The following is a 12035-nucleotide window of genomic DNA, read 5'->3' on the forward strand; positions in this document are numbered from 1 at the left end:
CTCGAACTACCGATATTACCATTGAATTAAGCATTGCTTATTTAATATTTTCACAAAAACGAAAAAAAAAAAAAATTGCAAAGATTTTTTTTTTTTTGTTTAATTACGGGTTTCGCATAATTTTTTTATATGCAAGATTTTAATAATTTCCTTGCTCGCAAGAATGTGAAATTTTCGGTGTAACATTTTTTATATAATATTGAACAATAATTTTTTTTTTAATTTAACAGGAACAGAAAAATAATTAAATTAAAAAATGCAAAAATTAATACAAACGTTCAAAAAAGGAATGTACGGATGCGCGACTGGGGAAAAAAAAAAGAACTTCCCTTTTAATTACATGACGTCATTTTCACAGTCTTTCGACTGCCTTAAATTTTGGGCCTTCGTAATTTTCGTGTTTACAGAATTTTTGTTTTGCGAACGTCAGAATCACTCGGTTTTTGGGCTAATTAATTCAGATTTTGTACAAACAAGGTTTTTTTGGGTTTTTTTTTTTAATTCAATATCTTAGGACTTTACTAATTATCTTTGAAATTAGACCCAGAAAACTAATATTTATTTTTTAAAGGATTTTTTATAATGAATTTATTTAACTCCAAAATTTAGCTGAATTGGGTAGCTCGCCGTGAAAATTTTTTTTTTTTTTTTACTACGTGTACTGTACAAATATTTTTTTTCTTTTGGAAAAAAAAAGTTTAGTCCTTAATCTTTCAAATACAATCAAAAAAGTCGGAAAACTACAAAAAAAATTATGATAAAATTAAATTAATATCATTTTTTTAATTGCAACTTCATGGTAAGTTCTTGTTTAATACGTGTATTTAAATTTTTTTAAAATATACTTATTTGAACTCTTGTTTCATAATAGAAATTTCGATAGATTTAAATATATTTTGTTCAAATTTCGAAAAATAAAAAAATAAAAATAGGGGAGGGGAACACGCACTAAAAAAAAAAATTCCTCGCGTATATTTTACGGAAACTGCATTATTGGATATGTAATTTCATTCTAAAATTGATAAATATCGAAAATTTCACAAAAATCTGACTATTAGTTGATTTTTGCTGGATTTATTAAACACAGGTATGTTTTCACGTTCGGAATGCTTACTACATGGGAACGTTATTTTAAAACGCCAATTATGTAAACACGATTTTTTTTTTATCATACTTTCACCCCAAACAAGGCTCGTTGCTACTTTGATGTAAGGGGCTACTATCAAGGACCCAAGTTGCAGGAGAACTATGTAGGGAGTTTAGCAGCAAGATGTCAGTTCACATTACACTTGAACTTCTGCTCTGCTTATCAGTACAGTTGGGGAAACAGGAACCCGGAAGAGAATTCTGAAGTCTTGCCGTTCTGGGGGAAGAAGCTATTAGAGTAAAATGCTTTTTTACATCTAGGGATCTCAACTGTGCAGTGCAGGGGGGGGGGGGGTAGGACTTCGCTGCTTGTTGGGGGGGGGGTATTTTCGTCGAGGGGGTACAAGGGCTTGTAGTTCAGAGCATCCACCATTAAAATACTTGTAAAACAGGCAGAGGGATGCAACATTTCTTCGATGGGACAGGGGCTGAAGTTTAGATGACAGTTCGGAACCTTGGCGACGCTCCTTTGGACACTGTCCAGAAGCGAGACTATGCACCAATCTGTCTCGCAATTTCATTGTTTTCGCACGATGCAAAAACTTTGTTTAAATTATTAGTTTATTTCGCCCTACTATTAAATGATACAGAAGTTATATTGATAATACTCATTTATGATAAAGTTACATCGTTTTACATATAGGGGAGGGGTAATTTGTGGTAACTTTTGGAGGTGCCTAAATTAGGTACTGCCTAATAAACTGATTTTCGAAAGATTCCACGTTTTAAAGCGAGTAAAACCACAAAAAACTTTGGAGGTAGAAGAGTAACTTATCTTGCCTTTGAATAACATTTGCTATTTGATTTTGACCACTTTTTCGAATCTATGTGTATAGTAAGACAAACCCAAAATATTTAAGATTATTTGAAATGTACAAGTTGACCATTTTATTTTATTATTTGATAATATAAGGTTGTTTTTTTTTTTGTCGTGGTTTCATTTTCTGACTCCGTTCCGTTACATAATCAAACGTATCCACTTCCGATAGTTCGATTTTTTTCCGAGCACTGATCTTGGATATTACCCAAACCCGATTACGGTGTTTTGGAGCCAATTATTGAACATTAGGTACCTCCAAACTTGTGTAAAACGTTATTATACGCAATAAATAGTGACATCATTTCGTGTGTTTGGGTCAATTTCTATGAAAGATCATTTATGCAAAAATTTATGAATAAAATGTACAATAAAAAAAAAGAAAAAAAAATATAAGACTTACCTTTGCATACAACAAATCGATTTTTAATAACGAACTACAAGATAAAATTAATTTTAACCTGTTCTGTTGATACATGTATTTAAACACGCTGTGCTTACAGGCGTCCATACTTTTGGAAAAACGGCGCAAAATTTGAATATCACCGTCATTTTAACTAATCAGATCCAAACGAATTGGAGTCGATTTTGCTTTTGTAATTTTTATTATCTCAAGTCATATGAATATTTTTTTATAACAGGAAACAACTTCATATCACGTAATATTTGAATTTAATATCATTTAAAGCTTTTTAAAAATATTTTTTAGAGTTTTTTGTTGCAATTCAAATAATTACAGAGAAAAAAAAAATTGTTTATTCTATTTTTTTTTTTAACATTGATTTTATGTTCAATTTAATTTACAACTTTAAGCTAAGTGAAAAAAGGACGGGATTTTTATAACTTAATTATATGATCTTTTCAGCTTAAAAAAAAAAAATGAAATTTTTATAGACCAACATTTATTTTAAGTTTTCGTAACATGAAATGGGGGGGGGTACAACAAAAAATTTCCTCTAACGAAACCTATTTTTATTCTAAGTTTATTTAATGAATAAATATCGAAACTTTCAGGAAAATATGACTATTTGATTTTTGCTAGATTTTTAAACGTTACTACATATGAACGTTGTTTTAAAGTGTCGATAATGTAAACGATTTTTGTCTCGCATTTTCATTGCTTTTTTTTTTTCAATTAAATATTAGTTTATAAACGGTAAAAAAAAAAAAAGTTAGGATGATAACATTAACTTACAGTTACATCCAGGGGGGGGGTAAAACTGGTGTGCGTTGGAGTTACCTATTGAACATCCTGTTTAAACATTTTTATTTCATTTATTTCTATAGAAATAAAGTTTGTATTTAATTTTTTGCTTGAATTTAAACCTACCGTGACTAGGACATTAAATCACTTACCAAATAAAATTGGATAAGAACTCGAGCACTTGTGCAATTTAACATCCTGAAATAAGTTTCATTTTAGGAGAGTTACGTCCACGCAACGTAAAGCCCACCACCACTCTCGGCTAAGAATGGCTTTCTAAATTTGCTTGGGAATGTTCAACTGCAGAAGTGTCAGGACCAAAATCGATAAAAATAAAATAAAGGGGCCAAAGGATCTGTAGGATATTTGAAAATTTTGGTACTTGTGCATTTAACGAACCAGACGTAACTCAGCATTTGCTCGGCTTTGTCCGGCGCATGACGTCAACAGCCGGATAAAACCGAGCGTTGGCGATCTTCTTTGCCTTTTGGTCAAGATCAAAGTGTAAATGTTGCCAGTCAAGAGTAAGACTTCAAAGTCTCATCTGTTACATAGTCAAAAAGACCCTGTACCCTCCCCCTCCCAATTTCTTGTAGGGCCTTGTGCCTAATTTTGTTGAATTGAATTTTTTGTACGTTTTTTTATGTTCAATTTTTTCTTTCTCAATAAAATATATAAACAAGATCAAAGTGTAGTATCTGTTCTTCAGATGCTGCACTTCCATTTCTTGTTCTCTTTCGGTGGAGGAGAAATCCTTCACGACTGAGACAATTTTTATTTTTGTACCTTTTCTCCACGTTAAAAAACGACCCTGGTGTCTGTCCCGTGGGCGTGGGGAGGCATTGTAAATAGGTACAACAAAATAACTGTACAATGAAATTGTGAAATGTTCTTTTTTTTTTTTATTATTGTTTGGAATTGTTTTCTGTTTTTAAAATAAATACATATAAAACAAGTTAAGTTTTTTTTGTTAAATAATAGGAAACTTTGTCTGAAACTGTTTTTTTTTTTCTTTCAATTTTTAACGTAAAAAACATTATCTATGTCTTAAACAAGTTATTTTTATTTATTTATTTTTTGCAGCTCTTTATGTCAAATGGAAAAAGCCTAAAAAAGGGCAACAAAAAAGCATGGGGGGGGGCAGGAACAAGGGTTATTTGTACATTTTTTTTTTTTTTTTTTTTTTTTTTCCACCAGAAACAATGATTTTTTTTTTTTTATTATTTATTAGTGGAAGGTGGGTTTCGGCCTTCCTATTTGGTACAGTGACCAAGAAACCCTCCTTTTTGGCGGGGGTCGTATCCACCGAAGACCCAGACCGGTGTCAAAAGTCTGCCGACGTTGTGTTTTCTGCGGTTAAAAACGGACTCGTCGATTTCTACCGTTATGGCCTGGGCCTCCAATCTGCCGGGGATCCCTAAGAAAATAGTCCCTGTAATAAATCACGCAGGAAAATTTTCCAATCCACGATTGTGTGGCGAGAACGTAACCCACATTCGCGATGGAGATTTTTTGTAGATGCCATCTCGAACGCCCATAAGTATATTATTTTTATTATGCATGCGATGGTTAGTCGGGATTTTGAGAAGAAGGTCCCAATCCATCGACGATATGTTACACTTCTACACCTCCAACCGTAACCGTCGGAAAGGCTTGTTCTCTTTGCAAGTAACACAATCCTGGCCAAAATGTAAATAAACACCTTTTCTCTTCTGCCAACAATTTCCGTTGCTGGCAAAAGTTTAGTGCAGCCTCTGGAGCTGGTGGTCCGCAAGGTTTGTAATATTCATTGGGTTTGTATTACTGTACACAGATTCGAAAAAGTTGTCAAAAAACAAATATAGAACAAATAAATGTTATCAAAGGCAAGATAAGTTACTTTTCTACCTAACTGGATATATTTTTTGTGTTTTTATTCAGCGTAACATGTTTATTCAGCTCGAAAAACATGCAATGTTTACCGATGTATTGGAAAATTCAAAATGGCAGCCGACTGTCTCTCGGAGAGGGTACGTTTGGGAAAAGGTATTATAAATAATAAACTAGACAAAATACTGTTAGAAATTCGCTCAATATATGTTATCGTGACATAAGTTGACATGTATTCGGTTGTTTTCTAACAGTATTTTGTCTAGTTTATTATTTATAATACCTTTTCCCAAACGTACCCTCTCCGAGAGACAGTCGGCTGCCATTTTGAATTTTCCAATACATCGGTAAACATTGCATGTTTTTCGAGCTGAATAAACATGTTACACTGAATAAAAACACGTGAATTATATCCAGTTAGGTAGAAAAGTAACTTATCTTGCCTTTGATAACATTTATTTGTTCTATATTTGTTTTTTGACAACTTTTTCGAATCTATGTGTACAGTAATACAAACCCTATTCATTATTATTTCGTCAGTTATCTTTTTAAAACAATTTTTTTTTTTTAACTCTTCAAATAAGCGTTTCTTGCGTTGTGACACTCTTCCAATTGATAGCGAAATTCTCGTCTGCTTAATCGGCAACGCTCGGTTATATCCGGCTGTTGACGTCATGCGTCGGACAAAGCCGAGCAAGTGCTGAGTTACGTCTGGTTCGTTAAATGCACAAGTACCAAAATTTTAATTGATATTTGTTTATCTCACGTTTACTTTTTACTGACGAATCATACAATTTCAAAAGATTTTAATTCTTTTTAAAGATAAATTGAAATAGTGAAAAAACAATGTCTCAAGTCGTTAAACAGTTGGTATAAATTTAAAACCATATTTACTTTTAGTGCGTTTTACGATCTGGTAATCACGTGACCAAACATTCGGGTCGAGTTTTAAATAAAGGGAAAGGTACTTGTGCACTTATTGATCTGTGCTGAAATGTTATTTAAAATGCCATTCTTAACATGGGGGTGTTTTGTATCTATTCTAGACTTTAACCTTACAATTATTGGAAAAAAAAAAAAAAAAAAAAAAACTTTAATTAAACTTGGAAATACGATTTAAAACATAGCGCGGCAGTAAGCGCTTACTAATGCGCCGCATTAGCACCAAGGAAAATTTAATATACAGACAATCGAGAGAATCAAAAGTTGGGTACACTTTAGTACTTATGCAGAATACGGACAATATTTTTAGTACTAGTGCCGGTGCTGAAATATTCAGAAAGCCATTCTTAACATCGAGATGGGGGGGGGATGTTTTGTACCTATTCTATACGTTAATCTTACAATTTAATAAAGAGATTAAATAAAACTTTAATTAGATTTAAAAATAAAAAAAAATAGCGCGGATCAATAAGTGCACTACCACCGTATTTTTTAATTTTTTTTTTTTTTCCTCATCGCCTGTTCAAATTAAATTTTTATTGTATCTTTTGTTACATTGGTAGGTAAAAGTATAGAAGAGTTGGAAAACGCTATGAATGGGTTAAACTAGTTTACGAACTATTCAAAAACCAAGTATTGTTAAATTGTTAAATTTGTAATGTTTACGCCCATTAAGACAAAATACCAGTAATGATACAAAAAGTTAAAGGCATGGCGTCAATATCACTACGAAAAAATAAAATGTCTCAAGTCTGAAAGTTATGTATTACTTACCAACCGTCAGAAAGACGAAAACAAACGTTAAAGAGAGTAATTCCTTCATTTTCGTGAGTAACTAAAAAAAAAAATATCGACGATCCGCCGTGATTTTCAGGAGGGCAGTGTCGGTAATTCCAGCTGTTCTATCGAATTTGCTGTCACCCACTAAAACAAATAACCTAAAACACGTAAAAGAACAAAAAAGAAAACACATATATAGTTGGTCAGGAATTAAATTTAAAATAAAAATATTTTTCAAGTAATTTGAAACTATTTAAAATAAAATAAATTCTTATATTGAACAAATAAAAATTATGATACTTTACCGTGTTGCCTGCAAAATTACTATTAGATAAGTGAACGCAGTAGGTGATTAAATGAAGGGAGTGAATTTATTTGTTAGAATGGCAGAATCACATGAGTGGAGACCACGTGATTTGTGAAATGCGCATGCGTTATTTTTAGTAAACTTCCGGTCGGCCATATTTAATATTTCTTTTGTCACCATGAATTCGGCCGTTGTTGCTGACGAAATGTTTCCCGAAGGGGTAGTCACGTACATGGAAATCGAAGAGGTAACAATTCTTTCTTTAATTTTTAAAAACTTATTAAGAAGTGTTTGACTTGATAAAAACCGATTATGATAACGGCCGAAAGGCAACCACACAAAATTAAACTCGTGTTCCTGCAACGAAAAAAACAAACCTGCTTTGTTTACATTGCATCTTTGTTTTACTCGTTTTCTAGTAAATGTTAAGATTGGCAATCTAAATAGCTTCTCCAAAAACTATCGTAAACTTAGTGTTATCTTCAAGTTTAGCATCCCCTATGCTGACAAAGGCTTAGCATTTCGGCATATTCCTCGAGACATTTCATTGTTGCATTACTTCCCCTGTTTTCTAGTCGGTGATAGATAGGCACCTCCAAAATTCACCACAGAATTACCCCCACCCCCATATGTAAAACGATGTAACTTTATTGTAAATTATTATTATCAATATAACTATTGTACCATTTAAAAGAGCAAAATAAATTAGGGTTTGTATTACTGTACACACAGATTCGAAAAAGTTGTTTAAAAAGAAATATATAACAAATAAATGTTATCAAAGGCAAGATAAGTTACTTTTCTACCTAACTGGATATAATTTTCGTGTTTTTATTCAATTTAACATGTTTATTCAGCTCGAAAAGCATACAGTGCTTACCGATGTATTGGAAAATTCAAAATGGCGGCCGACTCTCTCTTTAACACGGTAAGTTCGGAAAAAGGTGTAATAAATAATAAACTAGACAAAATACTGTTAGAAATTCGCTCAATATATGTTACTGTGACATAACTTGACATATATTCGGTGGTTTTTTTAATAGTATTTTGTCTAGTTTATTAATTATAACACCTTTTCCCGAACTTACCGTGTTAAAGAGTCAGCCGCCATTTTGAATTTTCCAATACATCGGTAAACACTTTATGCTTTTCGAGCTGAATAAACATGTTAAATTGAATAAAAACACGACAATGATATCCAGTTTGGTAGAAAAGTAATTTATCTTGCCTTTGATAATATTTATTTGTTATATATTTCTTTTTTTACAACTTTTTCGAATCTGTGTACAGTAATACAAACCCAAAATCAACCAATGGTCAGATTTTCGTGGAATTTTCGATACTTATCCATTTTAAAATGAAATTACGTATAAAATGCAGTTTCCGTAAAATATATGAGGGGAAATATTTCTTTTAGTACGTGCCCCCCCCCCATATTTATTTTTTTCGAAATTTTGATAAAATATATTTAAATCTATCGAAATTATTTTCTTTTTTTTAATCAATTTTCACCCCAAACAAGGCACAGTGCCACTTTGAAGTAGGGGGCTACTATCGGGGACATAAGTTGCAGGGGCATTATGAAGGGAGCAGAGTAGCAAGATGATTGTTCACATTACACTTGAACTTCTGCATATCAGTACAGTTGGGAAAGCAGAATCCCGGAAGGGAGTTCTAAAGTCTTGCAGTTATGGGCAAGAAACTATTGGAGTAAAAGGCTTTCTTACACCTAGGGATCTCTACTGTAAAGGGGTGGGACTTAGTTGCTTGTCGGGTTTGTCGGGAGTAATCACGTCGAAGAAGTACAAGTGCTTGTAGTTCGTCAGAGCATTCACCATTTAAAGTATTTGTAGAACAGGGAGAGGGATGCAACATTTCGTTGATGGGACAGAGGCTGAAGTCTAAGTGACAGTTCAGGACCTATCAGGTTGGCGACTCTCTTTTGAATCCTGTCCAGGAGTGAGATAAGCAGCAGATGTACCAGCACAAATGTGACAACAGTACTTCATACATGAGCGAATGGTGGCCTTATAGAGGTACAGGATACTTTCAGGCATAAGTAATTTTCTAGCACGGTAGAGAGAGCCCACATTCTTTGCAGCAGTCTTGGCAATGCTCTCAATGTATCTATTCCAGTTCATATTCCCTGTAAATGTTAGGACGAGGAGTTTAAAGGAAGTACTTTCGGGTAATGTGTTCTTGGCTATTGGTGGTAGAGAATGTTTCTTGTAGTTATTGAAGGAAACAAGTTTAGTCTTGGCAGCATTGAATGTGACCATCCATTTTTGTCCCCATTCCATTACAGATTGGAGGTCAGCCTCTAGTGTTTCTGCTATTTCTTTAGATATGTGTTCATTTGTTTTTCTGTCGTGTCTGTTATAGAGTGTGGTGTCATCAGCATATATACCCATCTCACAGACAATTTTGTCAGGGAGGTCATTTATGAATATTAGGAATAATAGAGGTCCAAGGATAGACTCCTGAGGCACTCCCGTATTTATATCATATTGTTTAGATGTATGTCCATCGAGGACAACCTTGATTTTTCTCTTAAGAAGGATTTAATTGCATTATGTATTCTTCCAGTGATACCATATGATCTAATTTTCCTTAGAAGACCATGTCATACCTTGTCAAAAGCCTTAGATATATCAAGGGCTACCGCTCTACCCTCCCCTATTTTGTCCAGTGAACGGTATATATGTTCAGAGATTACAGTTAAGATATCTGCTATTGAATGGGCTTGTCTAAATCCATATTGTTTGTCAGTCAGGAGTTTAGCAGCTGTTAGGTGTTGGACTAGGGCTTGATTAATTAAAGACTCAAATATTTTGGCGAAAAGCGGGAGGAGGCTAATGGGGCAATAATTTAGTGGGTCAGTTCTTTCACCAGAATTCTTGAAGACTGGTACCACAGAAGCGGTTTTCCAGCAGTCGGGGAAAGCAAGATTCATTAAGGCATTTATTGTAAAGTTTGAAGAGAACTGGAACAACCTCAGCAGAGCATTTTTTTTAATAGTACAGCTGGGATGAGATCAGGTATTATGAAAAGAGTTCAAGTAAGTAAAACATATTGGGTTTGTATTACTGTACACATAGATTCGAAAAAGTTGTCAAAAAACAAAGATATGACAAATAAATGTTATCTAAGGCAAGATAAGTTATTTTTCTACCTAACTGCATATGTTTTTAGTGTTTTTATTTAATGTAACCTGTTTATTCAGCTCGAAAAACAGTGTTTACAGATGTATTAACAGTGTCAGAAATCGCTATTAAAAATGTGTGATAAAAACTTGAATAATTACTCTTTCGAAGCTTATAGCTACTTGAAAAATGTAATTCAAACCCTCCTTTTTTTTTTTTTTCAATAAAAGGAGCAAAGACCAAATTTTAAAATAACAGGTTTAATAGCAAAATATGCAATATTTGTTTTTTTTAAACAAACATTTCACTTATCAGTTTTTGTCGTGTAAAAAAAATTCCACTCAACAAATTTTCCATTTTTTTTTTTTTTATTCTCTTAAAGAACTACACAAGTTTTTGATTTAATATATTTTATTTCTTTATGGGGTGATTTTTTTTAATCTAAAACAAAACATTGTTTGAATGAATTAGAAAAAATTGTTGTAGGTATCCAATCTTTTCAGGACAAAATTTACAAAATGTGAGATTTCACTTAAAAAATCAATGTGGCTTTAAAAAAAAAAAAAGGTTTTAAACTTTCAAATTTACAGGTAAATTTGAACCAAACTTTTCTTTTTTTTTTTTTTTTTAAATTAGATTGTTTTATTTATTGATCTTTTATCTTCAATTTGTGATATATAAATCTGAGGTGAGAAAATTATTTTCATTTTAATAGACATCTCCAAATGGGGGGGGGGGTAAAAAAAACGTTTGTCTGGAATATTATATTCGGTTTATTGGAAAGAGCATAAAATTTTACATTAAACCTGTAAAAATTAAATCAATAGAAAAATTTTGATAGATTTTTAAATTGAAAAAATTGAAAAAGATTTAACTCGTAAAATTCAATTCATTTTATTACGTAAAAAAAATGTCTGCATGAGTGCGCGCAGGCACTTTGTAAACACTGTTTTTTAAAAAATAAAAAATAAATAATATTTCTATTTTTCAAAACTTGAATAGTTTATTTTGGAAGTATATTCCATAAAGAAATTAAACAAACCACTTTAAAAAGAAATTACGAGTTTTGTATATTTTAAGTTTTGTGTTAAGGGTGTAAAAAAATTCCCAAAAAATTCTGACGCACCTACTGATGTATTGGAAAATTTAAAATGGCGCCCGACTCTCTCTTTGACACGGTAAGTTTGGGAAAAGGGGTTAAAAAATTTTTTAAAATATGCAAAATACTGTTAAAAACCCACCGAATATGTCAGCCTATGTCAGATTTTGCAGAACAGAAAACAGAACTCTGAACAATCTTGACTATAACTTCAAATGTTGATGAAACGTGGAAGATAGATACATTGGATTATTTATTAGCAGAAATATAAAAAAATTAATTGGGCAAAAGGTCATCTAAAGTGAGTGTGTGTGTGTGGGGGAGGGGGGGTAGTTGTTGGTCATCCATGATCACAAATAATGAAAAAAAAAAAAGTCTATCCTACTTTTCACTAAAATCATCTTAGTCATCACAATGTCACATATACACTGGGGACCGTCGTACTTAATCAATATTGAAATTAAACTGAAACTTTATTGATTATAAATATGTGCATAGAAGAATTTCATTGGAATGAATGAAAAAAGAGCAAAAAACAAAGGCTGGGGTCCAACAGGATCAAGAGCCACGTTCAGTATGCTCAGGCAGGTAACACATATTCTTACTTGACTCTTTTTCATACGTGCAAGCTCTTTTTGCTTGACTCCTCTTCATACGTGCGAGCTACTTTTTTTTTTTTTTCTTTTTTTTTATTCGGTAACGTAATCTGTTTCTATCGCACATATTTC

At 32.5% G+C, this 12035-nt stretch overlaps 2 protein-coding genes across 12 annotated transcripts in view; one reads left to right on the top strand and one right to left on the bottom strand.

Moving 5' to 3' along the window:
• Nucleotides 1-7198, bottom strand: part of LOC145263148 (lysosome-associated membrane glycoprotein 1-like) — an 83804-nt gene extending 76606 nt beyond the window's left edge. The window contains exons 1-2 of the mRNA XM_080120138.1: nucleotides 7064-7198; nucleotides 6753-6916 (exon numbers count right to left, since the gene is read on the bottom strand). Coding sequence (XP_079976264.1) covers nucleotides 6753-6801 — 49 coding nt within the window. The 5' untranslated portion in view covers nucleotides 6802-6916; nucleotides 7064-7198. The remainder of the gene's footprint in view (nucleotides 1-6752; nucleotides 6917-7063) is intronic.
• Nucleotides 7173-12035, top strand: part of LOC145263147 (putative monocarboxylate transporter 5) — a 643731-nt gene continuing 638868 nt past the window's right edge. For 8 of the 11 annotated variants that reach the window (XM_080120122.1, XM_080120130.1, XM_080120134.1 and 5 more), the window contains exon 1: nucleotides 7173-7312. The gene's annotated coding sequence lies outside the window, so the exon portion shown is untranslated. The remainder of the gene's footprint in view (nucleotides 7313-12035) is intronic. The other 3 variants (XM_080120125.1, XM_080120124.1, XM_080120129.1) reach the window with 1 other exon arrangement.

The sequence above is a fragment of the Euprymna scolopes genome, chromosome 38, assembly GCF_053919585.1.
Source record: "Euprymna scolopes isolate OS-2025 chromosome 38, ASM5391958v1, whole genome shotgun sequence".
Classification (NCBI taxonomy): Eukaryota; Metazoa; Mollusca; class Cephalopoda; order Sepiida; family Sepiolidae; genus Euprymna; species Euprymna scolopes.